At 38.7% G+C, this 16,754-nt stretch overlaps 1 protein-coding gene and 1 pseudogene across 2 annotated transcripts in view; one reads left to right on the top strand and one right to left on the bottom strand.

Annotated features, from left to right (window-relative positions):
- Positions 1–16,754, top strand: part of POLR2B (RNA polymerase II subunit B) — a 47,501-nt gene that overhangs the window by 6,525 nt on the left and 24,222 nt on the right. For both annotated transcript variants that reach the window (XM_060109038.1, XM_060109048.1), the window contains exons 4-13: positions 3,979–4,091; positions 4,209–4,428; positions 4,807–4,965; positions 8,567–8,731; positions 10,851–11,047; positions 11,211–11,330; positions 12,343–12,529; positions 15,925–16,068; positions 16,336–16,475; positions 16,573–16,684. In XM_060109038.1, coding sequence (XP_059965021.1) covers positions 3,979–4,091; positions 4,209–4,428; positions 4,807–4,965; positions 8,567–8,731; positions 10,851–11,047; positions 11,211–11,330; positions 12,343–12,529; positions 15,925–16,068; positions 16,336–16,475; positions 16,573–16,684 — 1,557 coding nt within the window. The remainder of the gene's footprint in view (positions 1–3,978; positions 4,092–4,208; positions 4,429–4,806; positions 4,966–8,566; positions 8,732–10,850; positions 11,048–11,210; positions 11,331–12,342; positions 12,530–15,924; positions 16,069–16,335; positions 16,476–16,572; positions 16,685–16,754) is intronic.
- LOC132484366 (coatomer subunit zeta-1-like) lies at positions 2,900–3,487 on the bottom strand (annotated as a pseudogene).

The following is a 16,754-nucleotide window of genomic DNA, read 5'->3' as shown; positions in this document are numbered from 1 at the left end:
TCATGTTGCCTCAGAAAATCCCACTTTTTTCTTTCACAGAGTAAGGAATCAAAAGAAAAATAGGTGAAGGACCTTTTTCCCTTGATTATTTGTTGCATGAAATACATTATTATATCAATATAAGAGATAATAAGGGAGAATCACCCAAATATATTAGCTCTTTTAATTTTTCTAAGTTCATTGTAGTCTTTTTTTTTACACATATGCATGTTTTCAGCATTGTTAAATCATAGCAAGGCTATCATTTTAGAATCTAGTTTTACATGAGTGATTGTAAATAAGTGTGTAGTCCAAAAAATGACTGTCCCTAGTTTTTTTTTTTAAACATTATTTATTTATTTATTGGCCGTGCCACCTGGCTTGTGGGACCTCAGTTCCCTGACCATGGATTGAACCTGGACCACGGCAGTGAAAGCCCAGAATCCTAACCACTAGGCCACCGGGGAACTCCCATGTCCTTAGTTTTTGACTAGAGAGGCAGCATGATGGGCCTTGAGGGACAGGGAAAGCTAAAAAAAAAATGAGGTAGAGAAGAAGTAGAATTAGACAGAGGGAGAGATTATTATTTCCTGCCAGTTCAGTCCCTCTTTTTTGTAGCTTATCTTGTAAGGGCTGATGTATTATTCTTATTCTGGTTGGAGGTGCTGCACAGACTTTTACTGTTAAGAACAAAAATAATTGGCTCTTCTGGCACTGTGTTGGAAAAATGGGTGTAAAATGCCTTTCCTATACTTACGGCGTTTTCTTTTCATGGTCTTTTCAAAACAAGAGAGATAATAATATAACATAGCAGCTTCATAGTGCCAGAATAAGTACTACCAAAGAGATCTCTCAAGCTTGGCTATCAGAGCTTAGTGGAAAAGATGGGAGGGACTTAAGCTGACTGTGAAGGGTGTTTGTCTTAGTAGGGAAAAGATATTTAATCATTTCAGCAAAAATACTTTGTGTTTTTGGCTTATGGCTGGAATAGAGGGACCACAGTAGTCAGTATATTGTTTTTGGTTTGATCTGTTTTTGATAGGTGTTCATGGAAGATAAGATGGAACCAGATTGTCACATGCTTTGGATGTCATTGGATGTCGTGGGGCATTGTGGAAAGATTGTCAAAGAATGTGCATGAAGCATTATTTTTAAAAGGTTACTTTGGAAATAGTGTTTACTTGGAGTGGGAAGAGGCTGGAGTCAGATTAAAATCTTGGAATAGCTGAAGTTTTAGATAATAATGTCCTAGAATAGGGTAATAGTGGAAATGAGTAGTTGGATGGCTGAATTCCTTTTGGTTCATTATCACCACTAGTTCTCTTTGCTCTTTACCTACTCCAGTTTGGGAAACTTGGGTATTAATAATTTTCCTTCAGTGGTCTGCTTAGTCCCATCTTTTCCTTTTCTGATATTTGATTTAGAGAGAAATCCACTATCCATTTAGCTCTGGAAAGTTCTCATGGATCTTGTTTCATTGGGTAGCAGATAGATATTTAATTGAAAACTTTTCTTTCTCCTTTTTTCCTTTCTTTCTTTCTTTCTTAACTATGGACTGAGCTAAAGTCAGCCAGGGTTGGAAATTCTCATTCCTTTATGTAGAATAGTAATTAGGATTTTCTGTGTGTTTTTAAATTCCTCTTTGCACAGAGCAGTATATGAAGGTGGCTGTCATCCTGACTCTGTACATCTCTTACACAAAAATGCCCCCCAAGGATGCCCAGTTATCCACCCCACTTCAGTTTTGGAGAATTGGCAGGTGGGGCAAAACGCTAAGTCTCAGGAAGGTTTCTTGAGACATTTTTATGGGAAGTTTTGGGTCAAGGGGAGAGATGAGACCCAACAGTGGGTGTTCCATCCTCTGCCTTCCTGGGGAAATCCAAATCCCAAAAGTTTTCTGAAGAGAGGCACCTCTCTTAGTGACCTAGGGAGGGGAGGTGACCAGATGACCAGACCTACTGCCTGGATGTAAGGCTGAGGCACAGAGAGGACAGGGTTAAGCAGATATCTCACACCCAAGACAGAAGAATGAAACGCATGAGGTGGGGAGAAGGGGACTGAGAGATCCCAGAGGTCCAAGTCATAAATTCCACCCTGTCTCCAGTTCTGAGCAGAAACTCTTCCCAAGACTGCAATGGAGTTTTAGTTCAGGGACTGGCTTTGCTCCAGGGCACAGAGAGGACAAGCCAGGCAGAGATCTCACAGGTAGTGAAGGTGGAGAGTTAAGGTATCGCACAGAAAGATGGACACTCCCACAATGAGTACGCACAGACCACAGCAGTTTTGAAACTATAAGCCAGGATCAGGGTAAAACATGCAGCTGTGGCTGAAATACAGAATGTTATAGGCCCTCTCCAATAAAATTTAAATCACTGCTTATTCCACTCTGTCCCCTGCCTATGAGCTGTTCCCAAGCTTTCTTCCAAGGCTGGAGTCCTGGACAGTAAGAAGGAATGGGAGAAAATATTGAGGCCAGCATGTAGGGCTGCGGCTGAGACTTGATATGCCTCTCCCCACCCCCACTCATTCTGTAGAAAAGAATTTGCTCTCCCTCCCCTTGATGGGCTGTTGGGATGAAGGCAGGGTAAAGACAAAGGGAGGAAAACACTCAGCACATTCTTTCTCCTGCTTTGATCTGAAGTGTAGCCGCAGCCAAATAGCACAGAAGTGGGAGAGAAAATACGGGGGATAGGAGAGCATGGGAGCTTAATCCAGTTGAGAAAGGAAGAGGGTTCTTCCACTGCCCTGTGTCCAAAAATCTGCTGAGAGCTTTAGTCCCAGAACTGCAAAAAAGAGTGCGAAGGAATGGGAAGCGTATACGGGTTTGTGGGGGAGGCAGCCACAGACAGGATGGAGATCTAAGGATCCCTGTGATCCCCGAGATGACCCTGAGAGCATTAGTTGGGGGACTGGATGAGAAGTCACAGCAGACATGTGGATTTTTTGAGGGGGTAAGGAGCCAGGAACAGTGAGGTCTTCACTGAAGGAGTGACCACTTGATCTGTTCTTTGGCTGACTGCAGCACCTGAGACTCGGTCTGCTCTGTAAGGGGGACATCTCCCCTTAGTGCCACCCACTGTACCCCTTGCTGGGGATTGCTCTTTAGGATCTCCCCCAATCTACGATTTCATCCACAACCAAGAAGAACCTCTCCATGTTCTCCAGCAGAGCTCGCTTTTCTACATTTTTCCTCAGCATCTGGCTCAGTGAGTCGAAGAAGAGGCAGTTCAGAATAGCCATGAGCATCATCTCATTTTCGTATGAGCTGCCAATCGTATAGAAATAGAGATCGATACTGCTTTTGCATACCGCTGTCAGGCCTCCCAAGAGGGCAGTTTCAGTGTCAGTCTGACAGGTTTTGTTGAAAGTGTTCTTCTCAAAGGCCTTTTGCTCCTTGACACCGGGGTAGCTGTCGTCACAGTAGTTGGCAAAAAATATCTCCATCATTGTCCAGAGTCAGAATGGCTTTGACGGTGTACAAGGAGGGGTCCAAAATCAGTGCATCCATCTTGCCCCATAGCTGGTACCGATGTCTTCTGTACGTTTAATTGAAGAGATAGGTTTACTTTTTTTCTGTCTTCTGTTGATTAGTTTAGAACACGCTTCTAATTGTATGAATTTATCTTTGTTTTCTGATAACTTTGTTAACCTGACCTAAACCTGACCTAAGGAGAGGGCACATGAAACAGCTATACAGATCATTAATGCAAATCCATTTCAGTTGTTTGATAGGAACTCAGAGCTTAGTCTTTATTTACTTGTGATATATTAAATCTCCTTTTGTCTTCCACCTTAAGAAAGTGATGAAGTATAAAACTTGACATCTGTGGATTATGGATGTTGCCTTGGGAGAGTCACCATTTTAGTAAAGTGGATTAACTTTGGCATTTTCTAGAGCTGTTTCTATTCAAAATGTTAATGTTGATTAAAATGGAATCATTAAGTCGTTTATGGAAAAAAGTTATTTACCCTTTTCCATTGTTTTTGTTTTCATTTTAGCCAAGATACTTGCTGAAGTTCGAACAGATTTACCTCTCCAAGCCTACCCATTGGGAAAGAGATGGTGCTCCATCACCAATGATGCCAAATGAGGCCAGATTAAGAAATCTCACGTAAGAAAGATATTTCTTCTCCAGCAGCTGATATTGAAATAAGATTCAGAAAATAGCCAGTGGAGAGTTTTCGTAATCCCCTTACTGTTCACTTGTGATCTGCTTTTACTTGCAAAGGTACTCTGCTCCCCTCTATGTTGATATAACAAAGACCGTCATCAAAGAAGGCGAAGAGCAGCTGCAGACGCAGCATCAGAAAACGTTTATAGGGAAAATTCCAATCATGTTGCGTTCAACTTACTGCCTATTGAATGGCTTAACAGATCGTGATCTTTGTGAGTTAAATGAATGCCCCTTGGATCCTGGTGGATACTTCATTATTAATGGATCCGAAAAGGTATAGTAGCATTATTTTTTTTAATTACCAAATGATGATTAAGATTTAAATCATGAAAGTTGAAGTCAAAAAGTAAACTTTTGTATAATCTGGAAGTAGCAGTTGAATTCTTAAGAAGGTGACAGCCGAATTTATATTAAGCCAAAACTTTGTTTAGTTGTAAATATTGGGTTGGTCAACCCAATAATATACACTAGAAATTTGGTCCGTTTGAGCTTATATGTTTTGGTGAAGCGTTTATGCAAAATGGAGTGTGTAAAGTTCAAGAATTGATGTTTCAGTAAGCCTATACAGACTAAATAAAGATGCAGCTTTCACTGTTCTTTCTAATTCAAAGACCTTGTCGGTTTTATGGCTGTAATTTTATTGTCCATATAGGTTCTGATTGCTCAAGAGAAAATGGCAACAAACACAGTCTATGTGTTTGCCAAAAAGGATTCTAAATATGCCTACACAGGAGAGTGTAGGTCATGTCTGGAGAATTCTTCTCGACCCACCAGTACTATCTGGGTTAGCATGCTGGCAAGAGGAGGACAGGTATGGACTATTATATGCTATTTGGGTTTATTCCTTTTGGTCTAGTTTTGTAAGTTACCAGGCTGCATGTTTAGTCAAAAAGTTTTTCTGGAGCATATTATCAGTGTTGTATGGTAGGCATTTTATTATTTACTTATTACTGTGTAATAAATCACTCCAGTAGCAACATTTATCATCTCACAGTGTCTGGATGTGGATTAGCTGGGTTCTCTGGTCACAGGGCTGCAAACAAAGTGTTTGGGCTGCAGTCATCATCATAAGGCTTATTTGCATGACTGTCGGCAAGATCCAGTTCCTTGCTGCACGGCTCCCCTCCATACAGCAGCTCACTTGTCAGAGAAAGTAATTAAGCAGAGCCATAGAGCATATGAGCAAGGTGGAAATCACCATCTTTTATACCTTAATCTTGGAAGCAGCATCCTATCATTTTTGCCATGTTCTTTTTGTTAGATACAGGTCAGTACATCTAGTCTATACTCAAGGGGGGACTACACAAGGCAGTATTAGTAGGCAGGGATCATTAGGCACCATCTTAGAAGCCACCTACCATAGGCATGTTACTTACAATAACGTAATCTAATAATAGCATTTCTTGACTGTTTGCTATGTGCCAATTATGTTACTCAGATTGCTTGATTTAATCTTTGCAACTATACTGGAAATTTGTTGTAATTAACTATTTAATTTCATGTACATTTTTGTTTGTAAAAATTTTAAAAATAAGTCGTGTACACATTAAATAGTTCAAAAAAGTACAAAAAAGCATACACTATAAAAATTAGTCTTCCTGTGACCCCCAGATCTCTTCTCTAAGAAGCACCTGGTTTTGATAATTTCTCATGAATCCATCCAGAAATAGTCTTAATTAAAAAATGCAAATGGGGGCTTTCCTGGTTGTACAGTGGTTAAGATTACGCCTGCCGGTGCAGGGGACACAGGTTCGATCCCTGGTCTGGGAAGATCCCACATGCCGCAGAGCAACTAAGCCCATATGCCACAACTACTGAGCCCACACGCCGCAACTACTGAGCCTGCGTGCTGCAATTACTGAACCCTGCATGCCTAGAGCCCGTGCTCTGCAACAAGAGAAGCCACCGCAATGAGAAGCCCGTGCACCGCAACGAAGAGTAGCCCCCGCTCGCCCCAACTAGAGAAAGCCCACTCGAAGCAACGAAGACCCAATGCAGCCAAAAATAAATTAAAAAATTTAAAAAAAAAATGGGAGCATGCTATACACACTGTTTGAACATTGCTGATATCTTTTTAAAACAGGTTTAGATCAGCAGTTGATCATTGTTTCTAAGCTGTGATATTCCATGCATAGATATAGCATAATTTATTGAGCCATTTCCCTTGTGATGGATGTTTAGGTTTCCAGTTTTGTGCTCTTATAACAGTTCTGCAGAGTCTAATGTCACTTTAATAAGTTTTATAAAGAAGAAGAACTTGAACATTAGAGAGGTTTAAGTACCTGAAGTTAAAATCCTGTGTGGAATAGGTGTTTTAAAGAATTAAAATGGTTTTTACTTGTGAATGGGGGTAGAATGGGGCCCAAGTACAAATGTTTGGAAAAGATCCCCAGGTTATTGTGATGTGCATTCTTTGTTGATAAGCATTGGCCTGGATTATGGAGGGCAAAAGAAAAGAAAATCGTATAGATTTAGTGGTAAGTTTGATATGAGGATGAATCAGTTAAGATTCTTCGGTTCTTTCCAGAATTTTCATTTAATCAATTTAAGAATCAGGCCTGGGTGTCCATGTTGCTGTTGTTTTTAATTCCCCAGAGTACTCTAATGCGAAGCCAGAGTTGAAAATCACTGAGCAAAAACACAAGGTCTTTGTCTTATAATCATGGGAAATAAAATTAAAAGGATAATATTTTAAAGGGAATGAAGTGAACAGTCAAGGTGTATGGTCTTTATTTTGTTGAAATTCAGTATACACGTATATTTCTGTGTAGGTTTTTTGTTTTGACCTTGCCACTTGGCTTGCGGGATCTTAGTTCCACAACCAGGGATTGAACCCAGGCCTCGGCAGTGAAAGTGTTGAGTCCTAACCACTGTACCACCAGGGAACTCCCTCTGTGTAGTCTTTTTAATTTTTTTTAATTCACAGACAATTGTTCACAGTGATTCTGTTGACTTGGACGTTGTGGCTAAAAGATGTAGCCAACTGCCCATTCCCATACTCTGTGTGCTTTCGGGGTGCTTTGTAGTCAACCCTGGCTAAGTATGGGACAGTTGGTATCTCACAACTCCTTGTATCCACCAGGCTTTGTGTAATCATTGCGAAGGGCTTCATTACGCCCATTAGTGCCCACAGTAGCTATTTTAAAACAATCTGAAACCTTCCCTCACCTTTCCAACTTTACAAATTACTTGCCTTGGGCCTTGAGGCTTGCTGGCAATGGAGTGAAATTAGGATTCTCAGCCACTGAATTTCCTGTATTTTATTAGGCTCCTAAAGTGTGTGCACCCAAAAAGATGACTAGTCTGCCTGAGCTGCCAACATTGTGATTATAAGTACCAGCAGCACGTGGGCAGCCGCGAAAAAAATTCTATCGTTCTCTCCTGAGGTTCTAGATAAAATAGAGAACGTCCAAGAATTGATTTTTAGAAAGAACCTAGTGAGTTCAGTTTTAGACAAAATGTTTGGAGGGGACGTGGTGCATGGTGTAGGCATTCTTTTTTAATGTTTTGTGTATTCTGAAAAAGGTCTATGATGAAACTAATGGAATAATTGAAAACTAAGTTGAAACAGCCAAATGGCACTTGGGATGGAAGGGTTGAGAGTACAGGAAAAAGGTCAAGATGAAGATTTGCCTGTCCTTTATGTAAAGTTGTTACTGAACATCCGTTAGAAGGGTTAAGGTTTCTAAGGAAGGAGGCCTGAAGTAGGAGGAGGAAGACAACAGAAACTTATTAGATGGACCGTGATAATGTAGGGTTATGAGGCCAAGAAAAGATAGAGTTTGATATTGAAAGAAAGAAATTTGATTAATATTGAGAAATCAGGTGTTTGTATGCCAGTGTAGTAACTTTTTTCACTTCTGTCTGTGTTGCAATTAAAGAGGGAGAAATTGGAAGAGAATCTTATGTGAGAGAGGCTGTTTGTTGATTTTGAAATATTATTCATATTTGGAGATATGTCACAGACCAACACTGAGTTAGTACTTATTTTTCATTCTGAGCTTTTTTCCACATTTGTCTAGCTATATTCTCTCTTATTTTCCCCTCATCTATTTCTTTCTTCCAAAATTTTTAATTGTTTTGGTTGGGGGAAAGGACGGGGGGTGTCTGTGTTCATACCTGCAGCCAAAGGTCATTTCCAAATACAGTCTGGAGCAGTTCTAGAGGATCTTGGCAGACAGAGAGTAGAGAATGGAAGTTCTCTCAGGTTCAGATGACCAGTCTATCCATCAAATAAGTAAACCTCTTGCAGTGGTTTTTGAAAAGCAGCCATAGGACGTTCCTTAGAATATGAAAGGCATGCCTCTTTTGAAATACCTACAATGAACATGTATATAAAATGGTTCTTGTGATGTTTATGTATGGCTATAACGTCTGTATTCTCATATTCTAATGATTTTTTATTTTTCTAGGGTGCAAAAAAGAGTGCTATTGGTCAGCGCATTGTGGCAACCCTACCATATATCAAGCAAGAAGTTCCCATCATTATTGTGTTCAGAGCATTAGGTTTTGTGTCTGACAGAGATATTTTAGAGCATATTATTTATGATTTTGAAGATCCAGAGATGATGGAAATGGTAATGTGCAAGCAAAATATATTCATAGTATTTTTCAAGAGGTTTAAAGTTACTGACTGTTGCTAATCCAAAAACATAGTAGAAAGCTGCTCTGAAGATCAGTTTAGCTGTTGCAAACCCCATGCTGTTTAATGTGTAGTGAAAGCCTTCAGCCCTGCCTTGGCTTCTTTCTTATTTATTTTTTTTAAAGGCATATAAATACCAGAATTTAATGAATTAATTTTCTGTTTTACCTTTTTTTTTAAACACCTTTATTGGAGTATAATTGTTTTATAATGGTGTGTTAGTTTATGCTTTATAACAAAGTGAATCAGTTATACATATACATACATCCCCATAGCTCTTCCCTCTTGCATCTCCCTCCCTCTGACCCTCCCTATCCCACCCCTCTAGGTGGGCACAAAGCACCGAGCCGATCTCCCTGTGCTATGCGGCTGCTTCCCACTAGCTCTCTATTTTACATTTGGTAGTGTATATATGTCCATTTGGCTTCTTTCTTGACAATTCTCTGTAAAATCAACATGAAAACTAGAGGCAGTCAGAGTTCATTGACAGCAGCAAGAAGAAACAGTAGTAAGGAAAATCGTAAAAGCATACTAGTCTGATGCAGTTTAGTAAAATGGGAAAATGTAGTTGATATCTTTTTTTAAATAACTTTTTATTTTGAAATCATTTCAAACTTATAGAAAAGTTGCAAGTAACTCCTGTATACTCCACCTATTTTCAGCAGTTGTTACCTTTGCCGCATTTGCTTTAGGATTCTCTTTATCTATATATACACATTGTTTTTTTCTGGATCATTTGAGAGTAAGTTTTAGGCATCATGCCCTTTTATTCCTAAATACTTCAGTGTATATTTCCTAAGAATCAGGATATTTACTCACATAATCATAGTATTACAATTTTTAAAATTGGTACTTCAGTGCAGTACATACTGTTAACTTGGAGATCTTATTTAGGTTTATGTCAGTGGTCCTGATCATGTCCTAATGGCATTTCTTTTTTTTTCCTGGTTCAAAATCCAATCCAGGATAATGTATTGCATGTTGTTTTTATGTCTCTTTAGTCTCTTTTAATCTTCCTTTGTCTTTTTCCTTAGTGTTTCATAACACTGAAGTTTTTGGAGAGGATACACCATTTATTTTGTAGAATATCGTTCAATTTGGGTTTTTCTGATATTTCCTCATGATTAGCTTCAATTTATGCATTTTCTGGCAGGACAAATACAGAGATCATATTGTGTGCTTTCCAGGGCATCACATCAGGAGTCACATGATTTTATTTCGTCCCATTATTGGTAATGTTAATTTCACAGTGCCGTCTGTTAGGTTCCGCCACTGTAAAGTTATTTATTTTTGTGGGAAGGATTGTTGAGTCTAGAGAAATATGCATTTCCTTATCAATCTTTTCCATTGATGATCCTTGGCTAAGGAGTAGTTGATATTCTTAAAGTTGTCCTGAATCATCCAGAATCTTTAAGACTACAGACAAATAAGGTAAAATACAGGCTAAACATCGGTCACAGAGAAAGTGGAGTATATTTTAGTTATTAGAGTATTTATTGATATGGTTACATGACAAAAGTGGATTCTGGTTAGATTTTTACTTTAAGTTTTTGGCAATAGTCACATGCTTTTTTTAAAAAAAAAATCTTAAAGATAATAAGTATTTAGATACTTAAAAGATAACCTTTTAAACCAAGGCTGAAAACAGTATGACACATTTATTCATTTGAGACTTAGTAAATTTTAATTTGAGTGTTAAACTTCTCTAAATTGATTTTAGACATTTGAAAGGAACTTTTTAAAGCTATGGTTCATTAAAATGTAAAAAACAAACAAAACATCCCCAAGACTCACTGTGCTCTGTTATAATGGAATTATTTGTATTTTTCTGGAAAGTATAATTGTCTGTGCTGATGAGTGGATTTTTTTTCAGAGGTCCCTAGATCTCTAAGGTGTCTTCAAGTTCTAAGATTTTGTGATTGCTTGAATTTCTAAAAATATTTGCATATTCAGTTAGGTTCATAGGGATATTTAACATAAATTAAGTGACAGTTGCCTTATTTTAAAGTAAAGATATGAATTTGAAAATAATTTTTATTTAAATTAACTGATAGGTTAAACCTTCTCTCGATGAAGCTTTTGTCATCCAAGAACAGAATGTCGCACTAAATTTCATTGGTTCAAGAGGGGCAAAGCCTGGTGTCACCAAAGAGAAAAGAATTAAATATGCAAAGGAAGTATTACAGAAAGAAATGCTCCCTCATGTTGGCGTCAGTGATTTTTGTGAGACCAAGAAAGCTTATTTCTTAGGGTATGTCAAATTTCATTGTTTTGAGTTCTTTGCCAAGCTGTGATTGAGATAAAATTTTTCTTAAAGCTAAAAATGTCAAAATTGATGTTTTTAATGTAGAAGTTTTAAAAAAATCCCAAACCATATGCTTTCTTTTTTACTTCTTTCTTTTCTTTTTTTAAAGGTACATGGTTCATAGGTTGCTGCTAGCAGCTTTGGGTAGAAGAGAATTAGATGACAGAGATCACTATGGAAACAAAAGATTGGACCTTGCTGGACCACTACTTGCATTCTTATTTAGAGGGTAAGGAATTACAGAATGATACTGTTAAAAGTAGAGAGATTTCATTTCAGATTGTTTATTGCACTTGAGATGCTAAACTATCTTGGCATCCATATTGGGTACACATGAAGTTAGCTACATTCTTTGCCACTTGCTCAGTTTAGTTCTATTGATATTTCATATTTGAGAATTTCAAGATTGTGAGGAAATTTATAACTTGTTTACATTTTCTCTACAAAGCATTTGAGAAAGCTGAATTATTGCCTTGATTTTCTAAGTGCTGATACTGGAATTTTTTGAATTTTTTGTTTTTTTGTGTTTTTTTGCGGTACGCGGGCCTCTCACTGTTGTGGCCTCTCCCGTTGAGGAGCACAGGCTCCGGACGCGCAGGCTTAACGGCCATGGCTCACAGGCCCAGCCGCTCCGCGGCATGTGGGATCTTCCCGGACCGGGGCATGAACTCGTGTCCCCTGCATCGGCAGGTAGACTCTCAACCACTGTGCCACTAGGGAAGCCCTGGAATTTTTATTAGTTCTGCTTTGCAGTTTATAAAAACACAAAAGCTGGAAGGAAGTCTATCAAGATATTAGCAGTGGTTGTCTCAGTATTGGGGTTATATGTGATTTTTATCTTATTCTTGATATATTTTTATATTTTTCATATTTTCTATAATGAACATATAATACTTCTATAATTAGAAAAACTTATTTGTAAAAATAATGTGGGCAATTTAATACAGAAATAATATTAGCAATGTTTTGTACGTGTTCTGTTATTTATTATGTTGTATATTAGTGTTTTTCAACCTCATTTTGTTATCACCCCACTAAGGGGCCTCCTTTGACTATTTTTCTCTAATTGCTTTGCTTGTATATGTTTATGTACCATATGTACGTCTGTGCTTTTTATATAAAATGTAATAACACTTCCCTCCCTCTACCTCAACCACTTTTCGCCCCCTTGTGGGCAATATTGTCCTTGTTAAGCATGCATATTGTAGACCTTTACATGTTTAAAACATTTTATTGGGCAGAATGTTTAAGAATTTGCTTAAAGAAGTACGGATCTATGCCCAGAAGTTCATTGATCGAGGAAAGGATTTTAACTTGGAGTTGGCAATTAAAACAAGGATTATATCTGATGGCCTAAAATATTCTTTAGCTACTGGGAACTGGGGTGACCAAAAGAAAGCTCATCAAGCCAGAGCTGGAGTATCTCAGGTAAGGATGTTAACTGTGACTACAGGTTTGATAAAAAATGTTATGGGACTAATAGAATCTTTCATTCACTGAATGTAAATTGTTTTGCCTTTTTTTTTTTCTTGGTCAGATATAAAAGTACTTGGGGGCTTTTGAATTATGAAAGTGAAATTTTTCTTAAATTAGCTGTTAGCATTACTAAGAGAGATTTAAAAGTTTTGACTTGCATCAAGATATTTAATGAATTCGAGTAGCTTCTTGGGAGGTGAGACAGTCCATGTTTGTGAAATTTTTGTCTTTTTTTTTTTTTTTTTTTTGTGGTTCGCGGGCCTCTCACTGCTGTGGCCTCTCCCGTTGCGGAGCACAGGCTCTGGACGCGCAGGCTCAGTAGCCATGGCTCACAGGCCCAGCCGCTCCGCGGCATGTGGGATCGTCCCGGACCAGGGCACGAACCCGTGTCCCCTGCATCGGCAGGCAGACTCTCAACCACTGCGCCACCAGGGAAGCCCTGTCTTTTTTTTTAATGCTGTAAATATTCTTTTTAAATTAATTAATTAATTTATTTTTGGCTACACTGGGTCTTTGTTGCTGTGCGCGGGCTTTTCTCTTTAGTTGCTGTGAGCGGGGGCTAGTCTTCGTGTGGCGCGTGGGCTTCTCGTTGCAGTGGCTTCTCTTATTGCGGAACACAGGCTCTAGGTGCATTGGCTTCAGTAGTTGTGGCACACAGGCTCAGTAGTTGTGGCTCACAAGCTGTAGAGCACAGGCTCAGTAGTTGTGGTACACGGGCTTAGTTGCTCCATGGCATGTGGGATCCTCCCAGACCAGGGATTGAACCCATGTCCCCTGCATTGGCAGGTGGACTCCCACCAACCACTGTGCCACCAGAGAAGTCCCAGTTTTTCTTTCTTAAAAGCTCTGTATTAGAAGCTGATACCCAGAGAATAAATGGGCATCTACTTCCTTTTTTGCAAAATGTAATACTTCTAACAGTGAATTCTCTATGTTGTCCTGTTGTTATGTACAGTGATTGCAATAGCTACTCTCAGGAGGGGTAATGGGGGAAACCTTTTACAAAAATGTCTCACTAGGTATTTTTATTAATTTTTTAATTTTCATATAAGATTGAAAATTTATAGTCAGTCTAGCTTTATGGAGGGGATCTCCCCCTCTTTTTTTTTTTTTTTTTTTTAAAACTAGCCTATACCAGCATCACCTGATTAGTTTGGCATTCAGACACCAACTTTAAGCTCCTGATTCCTAGAAACCTAGATGCCTTAAGAAATTCTGGAAGGATGCTTATAGCCCAGTTAAATTTCTAGTTCCTTTTAGTTTAGTAAGGATTTGTTGAGTCTACTTGATGTTTGTGATGCTGGGTTCACAGGGTTGAATGAGATGCTCTTCTAGCCCTCGAGCTTATCATCTATTAAAGGAAACATTCGTCCGTGTACAGCTCATTCTGCCTTGAGCTGAATTATGATAAATGCCATCCTGCCAATTCAGTTCAGTGTGTGTACTGGGACCTAAGATGTGCCAGGCAGTCTGTCACACATTAGAGATACAAAAATGAATAAAACATGATCCTTGATCTTCAGTAGTTCACAGTCTATACTCATAGATGTAAACAGATATTACAACATGATACAGTGAGTATTAAATGAGAGCTGTTCACACCTGCTCTGTGGGAATGCCGGAGAAAGGCATTTAGCACTGGCTGAAAGGGTGAAAAGAAGTGTTTTCTTTAGGAGGTGACACTTGAGCTGAATCTTGAAGGGTAGTTGGGAAATAGCCCAAGTCTTGGAGGAGGGTAGAACCAGTAGCTCATAGGAAAACTGGAGAAAATTAATATCCTGAACAAAGGTACAGGGAGGAAAGAGCATGTGTACGTGGAAGGAACTAGAGCATTCTTGGGTTTTCAAATCAAAGCGTTAGGAAGATGGGGTTGGAGTGGAGAGCTGGAACACCTCATAGAGGGGGGTGACATGTTCATTTTTGCGTTTTAGGTAGCTTCACAGTAATTGGCAGTGTGGAGAAAGATTTGAGAAGGGCAGAGTTGGTGGCAGAAAGATTGTTGCAACAGCCTTAGTGAGAAATAATTAGGGCCTGCACTAGAGCAGTTTTGTAGAGGTGGAGAGTGGAGTCAAATTTGAGAAATATTTAAGAAGTAAGTTTTGTAAGACTTTGTGACTGATTAGTTGAATGATGGAAAACTCCACAGAGTAGAGAGAAGAGAACAGTTCTTCCTGGTGGTGGGTCGTATGTCTTCTATGGAAGTGGTAACATTTCACCAGGCAGAGCAGAATGGGAAAGTACATTCCATTCTGTGGCAGTAGCGTGGTCAGAGTTGTGGAGGTGAGAGGGTGTTTGGCAATGTGGATGGAATACAGGAGTTCTGGAGACTACTGGTAGGGGAAGGTCATTTGGGGCTTCATTGAGAAGAGCTTCAGAGTCATGCTGCTCTAGTTGGAGGAGAACTGTTTAATATTTTTTAATTCAGTGAGTGATGTGAACTTATCTATATCTGTGTTTTAATAATTCTGGTAACTGAGGAGAGTAGATTGGAGAGGACATTACAGGAACTTAGCTGATGGCAATAGTATAAGTAAGAGGTAAAGGGCTGGTTTATTGCTGTGACATTGGGAATGGTTTTTTGAGAAAGTTTGAACATAGAGTTGACAGGATATGTTTATTGTTTATTATATGTGAAAGGAGGAAGTCAGAGACAGAAATATCTTGAGATTTCTAGATTGGGAGATAAAGGGAAGGGTGATGCCATTAACAATGATAGACTTAGGAATAAGAAGGAGGATGGGTTGTTGTAGGGCTGGGGAACATGGTGATTTTGTTATTAGGTACATTGAGCTTGTGTTGCTTGCTTTATATCCTTCGAAATATTATCTTACTCACAAGTGTTACCTTGCTTAGTGTTCTGTAAGTACTGAATCTCTGTGTTGGATTTAGAGGCCTCAGCCTGGGAAAAGTTCTGGGATGGATTAGTGGTGTCTGCTATGGTCAAAGAAATGTGAGTTGGTAGCGTATAAGACTTACTGAGTGCCTAATGTATGCCAAGTGTACTGTTCTAGGTACAGGGATACAACAGAGAACAAAACAAATAAAAATTCCCCACCCTTGTGGAACTAACATCCTAGTGGTTGGAGATAGACCGTAAACAAAACATTTATGTGGCATGTTAGAACTGTATGTCATATATTTGCCATCCCTGCTGTAAGGCTCAGTTAAGTTACAGGGGTGAATAAGATTATCCAGGGCAGGATGGAGAAAGGAGGGATGGGGACAGTTGGACACTGAGTGGATTATATGTAAAAATATGACTTTGCCTCATTCTAATATTTGCCAAAAACGTGATAGTGTGAGTAACCGAAATGCCCAAGCTTTAAAGATTTACTATTGTTTTCTAGGTATTAAACCGCCTAACTTTTGCATCTACTCTTTCTCACCTGCGTCGTTTAAATTCTCCCATTGGTAGAGATGGCAAGCTAGCAAAACCAAGACAGTTGCATAATACGTTGTGGGGAATGGTGTGTCCTGCTGAGACTCCAGAGGTAATGCATTAGAATTTATGTTCAAGACAGAAAGTCCAACAGTAATCATGTAGAGTATAATTACTTTTATAAGTAATTTTTTGTTACTTATAATTACTTTTAATTTTATTTAACTATGTAGTATAGTTTAGAACTAAGATATTATAATTTTGTTCTTAGGAAGTAAGAGTACATTCTGAAATCAAATTGGAGGAAAATGTTTGTGGAAAAGAATTTGGACAGGCATGTTAAATCAGTATGAGTAATATGTACTTTATTTATTCCAAGGGCCATGCTGTAGGACTTGTGAAGAATTTAGCTCTGATGGCTTATATTTCAGTTGGATCTCAACCTTCTCCAATTCTCGAATTTTTAGAAGAATGGAGTATGGAAAATTTAGAAGAAATTTCTCCTGCAGCTATTGCTGAGTGTGTATAAATACAATTTAAAAAAAACTTGTTAATCTTTGGTTATAGCTTATTAGAGGGTTACTAAGTACAGAATGCTTTTGGTTTTGCATTTTAGTGCAACCAAGATTTTTGTTAATGGCTGCTGGGTTGGAATACATAAAGATCCTGAACAACTTATGAACACTCTACGGAAATTGAGGCGTCAGATGGACATCATTGTGTCTGAAGTAAGAGTCCTTAATTACTTAAGAGGACATGATCTCTGGGATTTCCAAACGAGGCATAAAGACTAGTGAA

This window comes from Mesoplodon densirostris, chromosome 1 (assembly GCF_025265405.1).
Source record: "Mesoplodon densirostris isolate mMesDen1 chromosome 1, mMesDen1 primary haplotype, whole genome shotgun sequence".
NCBI lineage: Eukaryota > Metazoa > Chordata > Mammalia > Artiodactyla > Ziphiidae > Mesoplodon > Mesoplodon densirostris.
The sequence above is the reverse complement of the archived record's forward strand: the minus strand, read 5'-3'. Positions and strand labels throughout refer to the sequence as shown.